The sequence below is a fragment of the Schistocerca cancellata genome, chromosome 1 (genome assembly GCF_023864275.1).
Source record: "Schistocerca cancellata isolate TAMUIC-IGC-003103 chromosome 1, iqSchCanc2.1, whole genome shotgun sequence".
In the NCBI taxonomy this organism is placed as follows: domain Eukaryota; kingdom Metazoa; phylum Arthropoda; class Insecta; order Orthoptera; family Acrididae; genus Schistocerca; species Schistocerca cancellata.
This window is the reverse complement of record NC_064626.1, coordinates 630,180,093-630,196,450: the sequence shown is the minus strand read 5'-3', so window position 1 is coordinate 630,196,450 and position 16,358 is coordinate 630,180,093. Positions and strand designations below refer to the sequence as shown.

Genomic DNA, 16,358 nt, shown 5'->3' with positions numbered 1-16,358 from the left:
TTTGTTCCCTCTATGCCACAGGTCTTTGGAGCAGTAAAATTGAATGGAAAGAGCAGTGAGTCTACCTCCAATCCCACTTTTGCGCTTGGCGTAAGACGAAGTTCCAGGAGAGAGATACGTCTGGTATTTTGAGTGATAAGGAAAAGCGGAAGATAAGAATCACTAAATAGAAATCATGTGCCCGAAGCACTTGAGGTTTCATTAGTATATTTATTATATTTAAAACAGTCATTTATGCAAAAATATTTCAATGTGTGTAAAATGTACCAATTACTTCCTTGTCGTCTTTAATGAATAAGTACCAGTCATTAGATTTCTCACAAAATCCACCATGTCAACTAATATATGTAATATTATGCTTGTTCATCACAAAATTCAAAGTGTTCACTGTTGAGGTGATTCATGTATTTGCTGTAACAGATTTTGCGAGAAAACGTTTATTATGAACTGAAGATGGGTAGTACATCAACTCAGAGCTAATATACTGGGACTATCAGTTTCATGAACACCTTCGTGGTCAGGAGGCTAGCGTTTCTAGCTGTTGACCTAAAGTTCCCTTGTAAGCTCCGTGGATATTTATTTACTATAAAAAGAAAGCGTGCATTCGACTCCTGAAGCCAAATGTGAAGTCGTTGCGGTAAATAAGCGGCGACATTCGGATACCTGCCGCTGAGGTGCTGTCAAACCAAAATGTTTAAGCCAGGCAGTGTGCCACGTGTTCATTTAAATTATTTAATTCCTTTCGTTCACTACCGGTGTATCCTAGTATTTGTGTCTCAGGGGCGTCTTATACACATTGTATCTGTGTCTAAAAGACCAGTTAGAAAATATTGTCTTCTTTCAGATATCACGTTGAACTTGTATCTCCTGTAGTGGATGCCAACTGTTCAAACCACACGTGCTCGTAGGTAGGTCAATATTTTTCACATTTGAATTTGTTTTGGCAACAGCTAAGAATGAATTCAATGTAATCGGCTGGAAATTTCAGAAAATATGTGAACTCAAGTCTTTCAAACGTAATGTAAATTCTACACAAGTGTCACCTAATAAATTACGGACCTGACAATATCTTACAGATTTCCGTATTAAAGACTGAATTTTTTGTATAACTATTCATAAAATGAGTTATGTTTTCTGTTACGTACTGGTATGTGATGTATGTGATGTGATTACGTAAAAGTGTTAAATGTTAAATAAAATTTTGAAGAAAAGGACACTGTTTTCGGACAAGATTAGTACTGAACGTGATAACTTTCAACACTGAATAAATTGCTTTAGAAGCTTTTTGTTACAGTACCTGTATGATGTTATCTGAAAACTTGCTCTCTGGAGTGGACGAATTTAGCCATGCTTTAGGACAGAAATGAGAAATTTGTAGTATTGTCGATAAACTAAAAGTATCTTTTGATCTATAAAAAAAAAGTTTCCCTGTAGATAAGTATTCTGTTGTTAGATTAAAATTCTTATTTCAGTACTATAACTAATTCTTTCTATAGAAATGACCATCATGACGCAGTTGCCTTTTGTCGCCATACTACAGGTAGCTCCATTTACCTTGCTCAATGGGTGTGTTAAAAACAACATTTGTGAAGAATAAGACCAAATGTTACTCATCTCGATTCTTCGGGAGACACTCCAGAGACATGCGTGAACCATTTCCTCGAAAGCAAGTGAAATGGCAGACCCAAACCGGGAAGTATTCCCTAATAATGCTGACTGCTAAAAAAACATCTAGATACTCCTACTGTGCTTAGATCCAGACAGCAATGTTCTGACGTCTATTGCAACAAACTGAAAATAAGAGAACGTGGAATGGCATATTTGAACAGTCTCTACAAACGGGCTGATAACAAGAGTATTAAGTTCAAATTGGGTAAAAGGACTCAGTTGTTTCCCAAAACCAGACTTTCAACGTGATACGATTGTCTAACGTCGTGTAGATGATGAGAAATGGCATTTTTTAAAATCAACAACAGTTTGATCATATGTTTTGATGCTGGAACGTAAACCAAGCAGGACTTCCCGCTGGCGAACCAGCACTTCTTCTTGGGAGGTTCGTTGGAATCCAGGAGTGGTCGTCGTTTTGAGCCACGGAACATGGCAGCACGACGAGGGCGTGGCAGCACACAGCTACACGGCTGCGTCATGCGATCCGAATATTTGTTGCATTATTCAGTTCCGTGGCGGTGATGTCCTGCAACAGCATCAAAAAATTTTATGTAATACTTCGCTAAATGATAAACAGTGTTTTGGGTGAAAAACTGCTGATTAAATGTACTGGATGAGCACGAAGTGTTGCCCTGATTATAACAATTTATTACAGAATAACCGTTTGACATAATAATTTACATTTGATGCCATTATATAGGTTAGTGTTACTAGTTTCTTTTAAGACCATTTACGCTAGTAAACCTCAACGTGTGCTCCCTTGATAGCTCGGAAAATGTCGAGGCAGTATTCCAGTTCCCGCCAGGTTTTTCGTAAAATGTGTTCTGACACAGTACCCACAGCAGCTTGTATTCTAGCCTTCAGTTCGTCGACGTCAGCAACTGGTGTGACGAAGACTCAGTCCTTGATATAGCCCCAGAAAAGAAAGTCAAGGGGCGTAATGTCTGGAGAGAGGAGTAACGTCCGGATCGGTGGGTTGGAAGGAACGGTCTAAACCCTGGCCACCGGGCTATCCAGACATTACGCCCTAGTAACACTAACCTATATAACGACATCAAATGTAACTTATTATGTCAAACGGTTGTACTGTTATAAATTTTTGTAATCAGGGCAAGACTTTTACTCTGTATAATTTGGTAACGTCGGAACCGTTACGATGACTCTAGAGCCCTTAGCATCTGTTCACTACGTCATGTAATACTACATTTACGCATTATGTTGGATAATACGTGCATAAGTAAGGTAATTTCGGACAGATGAACGGATAATGATATCGAAAAAAGGTTCGAAGATGCTTGTAAAAATTTTGGCGATTGCCATGAATAGAAATTATAGAAGTGGCCATCCTTATAACTGGTTCTTCCCGTCCGTAGCCTATCTACAGGAAGTCCGTTGTTCCGATAGGTATAGAAATGGTCGTTAGGCCAAACGCTATCCGAAACACTTGACACGTTATCTCTGTGATCAATAGAACCCGAGATACGACCTCCTAAAATACTCATTTTATGACTTGGCTTTTTGGCACATATTGATACCGTTCAAGGACGATACAAGCAAAAATAAAACGCTCCAGCTCTGACACATATATTATTGATTGCCAGGGAGCAGAGGTGGAGCTGGCATAACAGGGGAGGGGGGGACATATTCTCTTGATCGATTTCGTACATTTGTCGCCTTACTGGAAAATGAAAATAACCGAAATTGTACTTCGATAGCCATATTCCAATCACATTCATCTCTAGTAACTTCGACGGATCCCGTACCAACTTGATTTATTTGATACTTGACGAAAGTATGCCTATCATTGTTTTCGTGGTTTAACGAAATATACATTCCTTTAATTCACCTTATATTCGAAACAGAAAGCCACGATATTAGTCAGCAATTGTTAGAGCATGTTGTGAGAGTCTCCGCATTAACAAAGGAAATACCCATTCACAGAAATGGTTCATAAGGTGGTTCCTAAAGTTCCCTCAGTACCCAGTGGCAGCCGTTGCTCCTCTGTCCATTATGGCTTAAGTCACTTTCGAAGTTTCATTTTCAAATTTTGCAACAGTTTTGTTCTCTTTAAGGCACGGTTTGGTCTTTGCAAACTTTTGCACTATGCAGATGAACACTTGGGTGGGGGGGGGGGGGGGGGGGGGCACTGAGGCGCTGCAGGGTAGCCTGCCTACATTTGACGAGTTCCTCTCGCTTTCAGCCAGTAGGAGACTTGTTTTCGGCTAAGTGAAAAGCACCTTTGTTCCAGGATATCGAGCGGTGAGTTGTGGCAGTTCAGCAATTCGGATTTGGTGAGATCGTTTATTTGGAGAGATTGCTATACGGAAGTTCTGAATCACTTCATTCATGTGATTTTCGTATCGCACGGTTTATTCTTCATTCGCTTCGCGTGCAAAACGTGTGATGAATTACAAAGGCAACTGAAATTTAAACGAGAAGTTGAGTGTCATTGTGCTATTCATAAGCTGCTTACTGAATCGTGTTTCAGACATTCAGTCCTCCGTATTATGTACTCGGTTTCGTCATTCTCTCCTGCACATTAGAGTGGTCTATGCTTTGATGGAAATCGCGTATGCGGAACTTGAATGTTTGTCATTGCTAAAATTTCGACGTTTGTTTCACAAGTATAGTGAATTTCAAATGGCTTCAGTCCAATATTTCTTGATTTGAAGGCAATATAGATATTTCATACGATTTTGCTGCTACACCAGCTACTGCTTATTTATACCTATTTATGGTGCATTCCTTGTCTGATACCGTCTTGTGTGCTCCTGTTGCAATGATTACCCTCTCGCTTATTCAGTGGTTAGAAACAGCGCAAATAATTAAAACCTGCAAATAATTAAAATGGTGCTGATCTCTTCAGAATTTCATAATTGTTTATAAAAATTCTGTTTTAAGAGTCGCATCATCATTCGAATAATCTGAACAAGTCACTTTCACATTAAAGAACTGTGATCACAGTTAAGAGCGACGATGATATTGCACTGCATTCAGCTACAGAGTGTCGGAAAATTCCCGTTACAGACTTCTAGACTTATAGAGGGGAGTGCGTACATAATATTTTGCATAGGACGTATGGCTTCCATTCTACGGCGATTTCAATTCAGATGCTTAACTCGTCCACGTCTATTTGAGGAAATGAATTGGGCGTGACAGTACAGTTAGTAGGTAACAGTTCGAAAGGAAACATCATGAAACATCCATTTATCACTTACGCGCGTTTGTTTGAATTAACAGTTGAATATTCCATGTTACATTATTCAGAAACCAAAAAGAATCCAGCGTATTGTAAGTAAAGAACAGTACTACGCCGTCACAAAAGCGGCTCGATGTGGCGAACACAGCCGTTGTTCCGTGATGTTTCCTATCGAATTGTTACCTAATAATGAATCAAACATCTCAATTGAAACCGTCGTAGAACGGAAACGCTACGTTTCCGGATATGGCTTCCTGTTCGAAATACACTCCTGGAAATTGAAATAAGAACACCGTGAATTCATTGTCCCAGGAAGGGGAAACTTTATTGACACATTCCTGGGGTCAGATACATCACATGATCACACTGACAGAACCACAGGCACATAGACACAGGCAACAGAGCATGCACAATGTCGGCACTAGTACAGTGTATATCCACCTTTCGCAGCAATGCAGGCTGCTATTCTCCCATGGAGACGATCGTAGAGATGCTGGATGTAGTCCTGTGGAACGGCTTGCCATGCCATTTCCACCTGGCGCCTCAATTGGACCAGCGTTCGTGCTGGACGTGCAGACCGCGTGAGACGACGCTTCATCCAGTCCCAAACATGCTCAATGGGGGACAGATCCGGAGATCTTGCTGGCCAGGGTAGTTGACTTACACCTTCTAGAGCACGTTGGGTGGCACGGGATACATGCGGACGTGCATTGTCCTGTTGGAACAGCAAGTTCCCTTGCCGGTCTAGGAATGGTAGAACGATGGGTTCGATGACGGTTTGGATGTACCGTGCACTATTCAGTGTCCCCTCGACGATCACCAGTGGTGTACGGCCAGTGTAGGAGTTCGCTCCCCACACCATGATGCCGGGTGTTGGCCCTGTGTGCCTCGGTCGTATGCAGTCCTGATTGTGGCGCTCACCTGCACGGCGCCAAACACGCATACGACCATCATTGGCACCAAGGCAGAAGCGACTCTCATCGCTGAAGACGACACGTCTCCATTCGTCCCTCCATTCACGCCTGTCGCGACACCACTGGAGGCGGGCTGCACGATGTTGGGGCGTGAGCGGAAGACGGCCTAACGGTGTGCGGGACCGTAGCCCAGCTTCATGGAGACGGTTGCGAATGGTCCTCGCCGATACCACAGGAGCAACAGTGTCCCTAATTTGCTGGGAAGTGGCGGTGCGGTCCCCTACGGCACTGCGTAGGATCCTACGGTCTTGGCGTGCATCCGTGCGTCGCTGCGGTCCGGTCCCAGGTCGACGGGCACGTGCACCTTCCGCCGATCACTGGCGACAACATCGATGTACTGTGGAAACCTCACGCCCCACGTGTTGAGCAATTCGGCGGTACGTCCACCCGGCCTCCCGCATGCCCACTATACGCCCTCGCTCAAAGTCCGTCAACTGCACATACGGTTCACGTCCACGCTGTCGCGGCATGCTACCAGGGTTAAAGACTGCGATGGAGCTCCGTATGCCACGGCAAACTGGCTGACACTGACGGCGGCGGTGCACAAATGCTGCGCAGCTAGCGCCATTCGACGGCCAACACCGCGGTTCCTGGTGTGTCCGCTGTGCCGTGCGTGTGGTCATTGCTTGTACAGCCCTCTCGCAGTGTCCGGAGCAAGTATGGTGGGTCTGACACACCGGTGTCAATGTGTTCTTTTTTCCATTTCCAGGAGTGTATTATCTACTCACTCCCCTCTACAAGTCCTAGCAGGTTTTAACGGGAATTTACAAACACCTCATTTAAGCAGATAGTTTGTACTCTGTAAAATTTTGATCGGAGTGTACGAATGACTCTGAGTATTTCATGGTCAATTACAGAAGCTAAAGCTGCCAATTACTAGTTGTACAATTTATTGTGTGCCCATTGTGATAAATTCGTTTTCTGTCCTTGAAACCAGTCTCCATTTCAAAATTGATTATTGTCTCATGAATTCACTGATTACAAGACACAGTTTCTCTAAATCAGTATCTGACGAAGTAATTGTTCTATTAGTCCAGTTTTTAATACAGTAGCCTCCTTGCAACTACTTTAACATACAGTCGCCCCTTACCACTCATTACCGGTAATTAGTACGAGAGATGGTCTTGAAGTTACATAATTAATTTTCATGTTTGTTTACAGTAGCCTGCAGTCTGCAGATGTCGTACACACTAAAAGCTTATCGCCGTCGTACCATGCGGTAGTTTGTTTCCTGTGTACTTAGTGTACGCGTTTAATGCACTACCATACGGCGCTATGGGTTCGTGGTCCAGACTATTCTTTTGTTATCTGTCAAGGTCGAATGACGAAGAATGAAGTGGCAGACCATCTCTCAGCGAAGAACCGACAATGGCAAGTGGAGGCTGTGCTGCTCAAACACCGACGTATGAAGATGGAGGCGATTGTGGAATAAAGTAAACGTCATGGGTTTTAAACACCTTGTCCTGTGTTCCAGGACTGCTCGCACCAATTTAAGAATTCATTATAACTGAGGCGACAGTGGGAACACGGCAGCAATGTCAGGCCATTATAGATGACCTCTTTAGCACCTACTTAGCATGGATCTGTGCTGGGGGTATCACTAAAACCTTTGAGATTAATGAGGAATGAAATCACCGGAGACATGTAAATTCCCATCCGTCAAAAAAAAGCGAAGATCCAACCATACACGGAGAAGGCGTTGCTGCTTACGGACAGCCATGGTGTAGTTTTACCAGAATATATTCGTAAAGGGCAAACCATCAAAGGAGCGCAGTACCAGTATCTCCTGACAAGGTGACTTCGCGGCAATCTGTGCAGTGGGGTGTTTTCACTCCACGAAAGGACTTGACACTGTCCCACACGATGCTTCTTTGGGAAATCGAATTTTTTCTCATTCCCCCACATTCTAGTAACGTGGCAGTCTTTCTTTAGATGAAGAAACTGTTGGATGACACAGCCATTTGCTGAATTTCTAAGAAACGGTTTTTGAGATGGAACCTTTCTTGACTAGCCAGAATGCTGACGTATACAACCAAGGTCTCCACCAAGTTGTCTATCGGTGGTAAAAATGTATTGCAATGATTGGTGAATACGCAGAGGACTTACAGCACCCCATAGTTTTATAGTCGGAGATTTAATTCTTCGATGTAATGATGCGACGTAGCTTTCACCCTGTGCTTGTTACCGAACTTCTGGCAAGTCAGTAGGTTTTGTTTGACGCGTGTCTATGACTCCTGCCGCATCACCTAACAAAATATTCTGCTAATTCCTTAATAATTAATAATCGTAGTTGCGATTGTGATCAGTGGATAACATTAATAATTTTCGATAAACCAGCTTGTTTAAGTTTAGAAGTAATAAAATGCTACTGAGTCTTCAAGTTTGAGAAGTAACACAACGACATACAGTCCCTTGCAGTGCCAATTACAGCGCACCACCTTATTGTTAAATACCGAAGCCAATGTGGCTGACCGTCGAAAAAAATTTGCAAGTTTAGCGCTTCTGGTAAATGTTAATTCTCCCTGATAATGGACATAAAACATTATAGATCCCATGCTTTTTCTAAAAAGCTAGTCCAGGAAATGGCTCATGAAAATTAAGGTAACAGGACTTCTGCTCGATATTTCGGAATTCCATGAAGCTGTTGTCCGAAAAATTTCTTTCTCATAAGTGCTGCAACAAGTTTTTACAAGTTCAAGAAACTGTCCTCTGAAAAACTTCAATTACTTTATTTTTGCGACCAACACACCGCTCATCGGATCGTACACTATCAGATCAAAAGTATTCGGACACCTGTTAATGGTTATTAGTATGGAGAGTGTCCATCCTTCGCATTCAGTTCTGCTGGGGACACTTTCAGCGAGGTGTCTGAACGTCTGTGGAGGAATGAGACCCATTACTCCTCAATACCCGAAACAAGAGATATTCGACTCAGCGGTGTGGGGCGTAGTCGACGTTCAGCCTCATCTCGTTGGATTTAGGTTGGGACACCGTCTGGGAATTTCAGGAACGTTATTGTCCACAAACAATTGCCTCAGAAATGCTGTTTTATGGCACGATGAATTGTCATGCTGATACGAAAATTCATCGTCCCGTCTACTGTATGCGACGAACTTTACCGTAAAATTTCTTAATATCCTTCCGCATCTAGCGGTTTCCTAGGCGCAGTGAGGGCCTAGACTCTACCCAAGAGAAATATTAGCACATCATAACACCACATTCTTCGTGAGGTGGTTTGGGCACGCCTGTTTTCCACTTATCTATGTAGTCAAGCGGATACAAATCACAAATTTTCATTTGGTTAGGAGGGCTCTCTGATCAATGTTGCAGTCTTGCAATAGCATACGATGGCGGATAACGTTCTCTAGACATTCGGAAAAGCCATACCCCTCCGTCGGACTAGCGCAGTGCATAGCGTGATTCGTTGAATCGGTCGTTTCCAGTCATTGATTATCCAGTGACAGCGCTTTTTACACCGCCTAAAGCGTGGGTCAGCATTGACCTACGGAAATATGTGGCTTACGACGAGCTGCTCGACCATTGTATCCCATCCTTTTTAACTCTCAGGAGACAGTTACTATGTTAGCTGTACTACTGGTAGCACTTTGGAACTCTGGAGTCACTGACGAAATAAATCTCGGGTGAACAGCCTGGTATGTTTGTGCATAGGACACAATATTTCGGCAATCGACCACGTTGCACCATGATGGCAACGTGGTCGATTGCCAAAATATTGTGTCCTATGCACACACATACCAGGCTGTTCACCCGAGATTTATTTCGCCATAAAACACGCCTGGAGAAATTTAAGAATCACATCTAGAGTCATTGATTCCTTCCATGACTTCTTCAGACTTCTTACAACCACCCAGCGGAATGCACGACGGTACTACTCCGTCAGTACGTGAGGTCCGCCTGCAATTGGTTTAGCTATAGTTTTTCCTTCGCGTGTCCACTTCTCAATCACATCATCAACAGTCGACGACGACATCCTTAGAAGGGTTGGAATATCACTGGTGGATTTGTTTCTCGAGTGACATCCAATGATTAGTCCCCGTTCAAAGACAGTGAGCTCTCATGTCGACCCATTTTGCTGTTATTGCTGCTCTACTGACAACACAATACTCCCCGCTCATTTTTAACTGCTGGATCCGCTTCTCTTGACATGTAGTTGTCATTTCCGCGTTACGTGGGGGTGTCCGGATACTTTTGATCTGATCTCCTACAGCCGGCCGGTGTGGCCGAGCGGTTCTAGGCGCTTCAGTCGGGAACCGCGAGACTGCTACGGTCGCAGGTTCGAATACTGCCTCGGGCATGGATGTGTGTGATGTCCTTAGGTTAGGTGAGGTTTAAGTTGTTCTAAGTTCTAGGGGACTGATGACCTCAGATGTTAAGTCCCATAGTGTTCAGAGCCATTTGAACCATGTTTTGATCTCCTTCAACTCTCAAAGTCAACTGTCCCGTCGCAAGGTGGTGGCTGCCCTTGATGACTTCGATCTGTCGTATTGGAATTCTGAAATAGACTTTAAACTTATAGCCACCATACATCTTTCGTATTAATATGGACCACAATTACACCAGCTTTCCCGTGATGCTGGGGTTCTCAGTTTTGGCTATTTGCATTGTAATCAGTGGAGTAGTTCATTTATCTGAATTTACAATTAATTATTATAAAAACGTAGTGAGATTTGCGTGACTGTAACTAGCTACTGTATCCTACTTTCTCATACTGTCGCTACTCTTACCAGTTTATAATTTATTTTTCGTTAAAGTAAATTTTTAATTTTCCAAGTGAAAATTGCAGCTTATAATTAAAGTGTATTACGATGATAAAAATTCTGGAAATAAGCTTCGGTAGAAATGATCAAGTGCTACCTGTGGTTACCTGGGTCTTCGAAACAACTTAAACCTGCAGCATTAGCGAGGATGACGTATATGTAATACAGTTGTGGAAATTAAAGAAAAATAATGTGTGATTCGGGTACGGACTATGATTCAAGTCGCTATGAATTTTATGATGGATTGTTGGAGACCCTCTCAGCTTTGTGCGAGGGCCAGTCGCGTGTGGTGGCGTCACGGAGGTCTCGCGAAGTCAGCGATCTGCCGCTGTAATCAGCCCGACCAGTTACGTGTTTTTGAAACACAGTTCTTTCTTGTAGCAGTTTTCCCAGAGATATTTGTTGTAATACGTTTATCATATTGACAAACTCTTGTTTTAGAATACATAACCATTGGAACAATCGTGTAATTTGATTAAATTTCATTAAAATCGTCGATCGGAGAGTAGAAGCAGTTTTCCCAGAGATATTTGTTGTAATACGTTTATCATATTGACAAACTCTTGTTTTAGAATACGTAACCATTGGAACAATCGTGTAATTTGATTAAATTTCATTAAAATCGTCGATCGGAGAGTAGAAGCCCGTATACTAGCCTGGCTAGAGGAGACTGGGAACAAGAAAGATATTCTTGACTTCTATAGTGGGGACAATAATCTGCAAGATTGTTCTGGCATTCTTCTTATTGAATGACGGGCATCAATTTCTGAAGTGACACAGAGTTCCCTGGGTCGCTGCTATCGCTGCCGAAGTATACGAAATAGAAGTACTCGAAAACTGTGTAATGCGTGTAATAAATTCATTTAACACAGTATTTCCGAGACTGTCTGTATGTCTGGTTCAGAAAGCTACAATTAGATTAGCATTTATCAGTATAAGTATTTTTTTTAAAAAACTCAGCCAAACTCAATGACATCATTTTAGTTAAAACTGTGCATTATTGTTGAAATTTTGTTCTTCCTTCAAATATGACGAAATACGCTAAGCTTTGTTGACAGTTTTCAGTAAATATTACTATGGGCAACACATAAAAAACAAAATATATTTTTCTTCATAATTCGCATGCTTCTTTCTTAGTTGACAAAATGGCCGGCACCTGTAGTCCATGTGACTACTTGCGTTTCATTTTAGAGCGCTATTTCATTTTAGAGTGCTACTACTGCAGGTTATGTCGTTTTCAAGTTATTAATTTCATGTAATCGTGGATATTTACAAAACTTGCATGTTGAATAGCTTAAGTTCTATTTGATGCTTCAGGAGGTCGTGTAGGCGCACGTTCTTGTCTCATTTTTGCTAACTGTGATATGTAATGGTTTTGTTCGTATGTATTTTGCGGCTATGAAATGAATTTTCAGCAGCTGAGATTCCACCTTGTTGGGGCCTCACATTATCAGGGTCCTCTAACGCCAAAGCCGTTGGGTTATTCCAGCGGCAGTAATCCAGGTGGTAACAAACATTCGCTGTTACCTACTGTTCTGCAAGCCACGTTACTACGTGGCCTCTCGCTTCTACCAACTGCAGAGTGTGAAACTGTCGCCTGCTGGGTAAAGCAGCCTGCTCCCAGACGCTGCTACCTCCTACCGAACGTCCAGCCTCGCGCGCGTCGTAGCCTTTCATCTGTCAAAAGTAGAGTTGCACTCTACCAAAACAACATAAATGACTTAGTAAATGGTAGGATTGCCGGCAGAATTTGTGGAATTGATAGGGAAAGAAAAATAAATGAATGTGTAAGAGAGGAACTGGGAGGTGACGAGTTCCCTTTTTTTTGTTTGTTTGTTTGTTTTTTATGTAATTAGAACTGAACATCATTCAGTGTTTGTCCATTGTGTGTTTTATATTCTTACAGAATGTAAACTGTATTTTACAAGCGACAATAATTAGCTGATCGCTTAACATCTGCGTTTGTATCTAACCAAAGTAAACACTTTTGATGTAAACACAAATAATGAAAAATATGTAGAATTATCATTGTCATTTTGTAATCAAGGTAACGTTTTTCATCATGATCAAAGGCAAGAGTTTCCTGTTATAAATGCGAAAGCTGTTTATGAGTAACAGAAATATGTTTTATGTAAGTTCGACGAATATTGAAGCCATCTTTGATTTTTTTTTCTATTTTGTCTTTTCGTCGAGGAAAATGCTTTTTGGAGCACTATATGATAAATCTGCGTTGTTTTCTTTATTTTTACTACTACATCCTTCTGTTTCACGCTACAAATCAACAATGTTGGAATAAAACATTAATTAAACATTTACAATTCCAGTTTTGCTACAATTATTACTTATTCTGAAGTAACAGACAGGGGGAGAACTCTAGAGAATAAAAATGTTTTGCAGTTTACTCTGCCCTTTATGTTTGCTTACTCAGTATCTAGCTGGTTCACCACTTCCGGGTTTGGGAAAACCCACTAAGATTCTAATCGCATATGTAAAGAAAGTGATCGTTGGAGATAACCCCCAGAAGGTATGCAACACACCCAATGTACAGGTAACGCAGGTACGACCTTAACGAACCAAAGCTACTAGGAAAACCTCTGTAGTCTACATTTACTTACGGTGGTCTACAGAAGCCTACAGTAGTTTTACAACTGTAGCCAAACCAGGCCGTGTTCTCATCCATGCCTGTGTCACAGCTCAATGATCAAAACTTTACGACGCTATTTTTTCTATGGTGGTGTTGCACAGCCTTCATAAATGTTAGGAACTACATCATAGGTATTATTAGATGTTTAGAGTATCGACTTCGGTCAGACTCAGATACCTTCGGAATATAAAACATATTCGATCGTGTATTCCACAACTGCAATGACAGAGTCTAAAAAATTAATAAGTACACCTTTTTCTTATAGTGCGCTGTTGCTAACATTTATGGCGCCAGCCGGCCTATCACGCTGCTGCTGCTGCTGCTGCAGCCGCTGACTCACCTGCTGCGGGTTGCTGTAGCAGTGCTCGGCGAGCCGCCGCGCCGCCCGTGGCGTCAGTCCGCCGCTCTCCAGCGCCGAGCTGCGCCTCCTCTCCCCGTACTGCAACGGCACGTTCACACAACACGTAATCACAATACATTTCCTGGAAGTGCTGAAACTACACGTACACACAAGTATTCTATCCTATCTCTTGAGCCTTGTCCCGCAGTTACGCAGGGTCAGCCATCGTTAATCGGAGTTGGCATGTTAATTTAGAAGGGGGGGGGGCAGATACCCTTCCTGCCGCCACTCTGTAACCCCCCCCCCCGCCCCCTCCCGGGACGGAATTAGTGTATCCCAACTGTTTGAGTCGAGTGTAATCCATGGACTAGTGCGAATGTGTTCATATGTCTGCGAGTCGTGTAACTGAGGCGAAACATGGGGACCAGCCCGGTATTCACCTAGCAGGATGTGGAAAACCTCCTAAAAACCACATCCAGGCTGGTCGGCACATCGGCCCTCGTCGTTAATCCGCCGGGCGGATTCGATCCGGGGCCGGCGCGCCTACCCGAGTCCAGGAAGCAGCGCCTTAGCGCGCTCGGTTACCCTGGCGGGTTACACGTACACACAACACGTAATCACAATACATTCCTTGGAAGATACACCCCGTCATGAATCAGGAGCAGAATTACTGAAACAGTTTCTTACATCACAACTACTCCGTGAAGCAAAATAACAAGAAATCGGCAGCTTACATAGAGAGGGGCTGAGCACAATGAGATTTTTGTTGATGTGTTGTTCTTCTTAGACGATATTGTGGAGAAATGACGTCTGCAGAATATTTACGTTTGTACGCAACTTTATAGTAGTGGTTTTCTTTGTTCTTTCTTCATATAGATAACTTAGGATGTAATGCAGACCCATTTACGTTTATTTAATTTTACCTCACTTTATTTTCTGTTTAGGAATGTTTATCACTAATTAAAATTCGTTTGTAGTAGGTTAAATTTCACAACAAAACGTCTCCTTCACTTTCATCAGATAAAAGATGGTTGGCTTAAATCAAAGTTGCTGAACTTGTACATGGTCCTAGTAAAGAACACAAAGAGTTTTGAAAAATGGGTAATGTCGTGCTGGACGAGAACCGTTCTGAGGTGTAAGAAACAACAGGAGCCAAAACCTGTGAGGAGGAAAGACTGTAGTATATTGTTGTGTGACCATTTTTTTCGCAAACTGTCCAGTAACTGTTGTAAAAACCAGAATGAAAAGGTAAATCAAATCAGAATAAATTAACCTCCACCGAACTTGCCAGTGATGAACTATGTAGAATTTCCTATACTGAATTGCCTACATTTGAGTGTAGATGACGGGACATGCCCCAAGGGTCATAAACTGCAGAGGAAATAACAGTAGCAGAATTCGCAGAGGGCCTGCTGGGGTACTCCCATGAATGTCAGGGAGTTACTGCATCAGTCAGAATGGACCAAGCTTCGAGAAAAGCTGACTTGGTGTCGGACACACTGATAGTAAAAACGCAGATTGTATCTCTAGGCTGTGCTGCGGCAAGGAGGACAGTTTTAACGAGCTGTGTTTGGCCTGTGGATGGGTACTCTTTTGGCAGAGTGCTGGAAGAGCTCCTACTGTGTATTCTATGGCAGGTAGTTAGAAATCTCTCATGTGCACACGCCTTTAAGACAACATGCGAGAGAGAATACAAACGACTTTGAGATAACATGTAAGGGAATGGAATAGGAACAGAGAAGTTTAGGGCACCTTGAAAATTGTGAGACACCACCACCATGTTCACAGATCCTGGTAGGAAAAATGTTTAAGGAACTGTAGAAACAACTACCATCGGCGAATCTAAATAATTTAGAATTGGCGGTAAGAAAAACCGCTGCGCTTATCCTTTCTTCGCCAGCACACACATGTTGACAGAGAGACGCAGAAAGCAGAAGAAGTTTTGCTGCGTCAACTGCAACGAATTTTTTAACTGATTAACGATATGAAATGAGAGTGAAGGAGGGAGACCAGCATCTTTTAAGACATCTTATTGGTCACACTCGTACTATTTATTATTCAGACAACCAAAAGTATGTGGCGCTGAAAAACGCAGAGAAGTCTATTGTTAGATGCCTATCGTAGAAAGTTACTTCACCGAAACGCACCTTCCCATGCAGTCTCCTGGTCTTCATACGCATACTTTACTTCATAAGCGAGAAGGTTCTGATCAAACTGAATTGAACTCATACACAGATGGAGCGTAAGTTGTTGATACAGAGCCCGTGGCCGATTTTGCAACCACATCTGCAGCCATATGTATATAATGAGTATGACAAACTGCCTTCTGGCTTCTGTCTCGGGTTCTTCGGCCGACGTTCGTCTGATGATTTTACTGACGTTTCGCTAGCACAAGTGGCTGGCATTGTCAAAGCTTCACCCTCCATTGCCGGTGGTGAACTGGAGCCGAGCTCGCGAACGCAGACTATATGTACCTGGCGCGCCAACGTCCGAGGGCTTCTCCGCGGTCATTTCCGGTGCGCTTCTCCTCTTCTCACCTGCGACGATCGTTCGCTGCAGCACAGGAAGCCCGGATCCGTTTACCTTAAGGCTTTCCCCTTTCTTGTTGAAGCTATTCCCGTGATTTTGTATTTCTACAGCTTCTCTGAACAAGCGGGTGTGATAGTGTTTCTCTACAGACAGAACTTACTTGTCGGAGAATTTTATTACGTGGTTGGTCTCACTCAGTGCGTGCTCTGCCACGGCCGATTTCTCC

The 16,358-nt window shown here is 42.8% G+C and overlaps 1 protein-coding gene across 1 annotated transcript in view; it reads right to left on the bottom strand.

Annotated features, from left to right (window-relative positions):
* Positions 1-212: 212 nt before the first annotated feature.
* LOC126162002 (uncharacterized) overlaps positions 213-16,358 on the bottom strand; it is an 81,200-nt gene continuing 65,054 nt past the window's right edge. Inside the window, exons 3-4 of the mRNA XM_049918226.1 lie at positions 13,604-13,702; positions 213-2,194 (exon numbers count right to left, since the gene is read on the bottom strand). Coding sequence (XP_049774183.1) covers positions 2,144-2,194; positions 13,604-13,702 — 150 coding nt within the window. The 3' untranslated portion in view covers positions 213-2,143. The remainder of the gene's footprint in view (positions 2,195-13,603; positions 13,703-16,358) is intronic.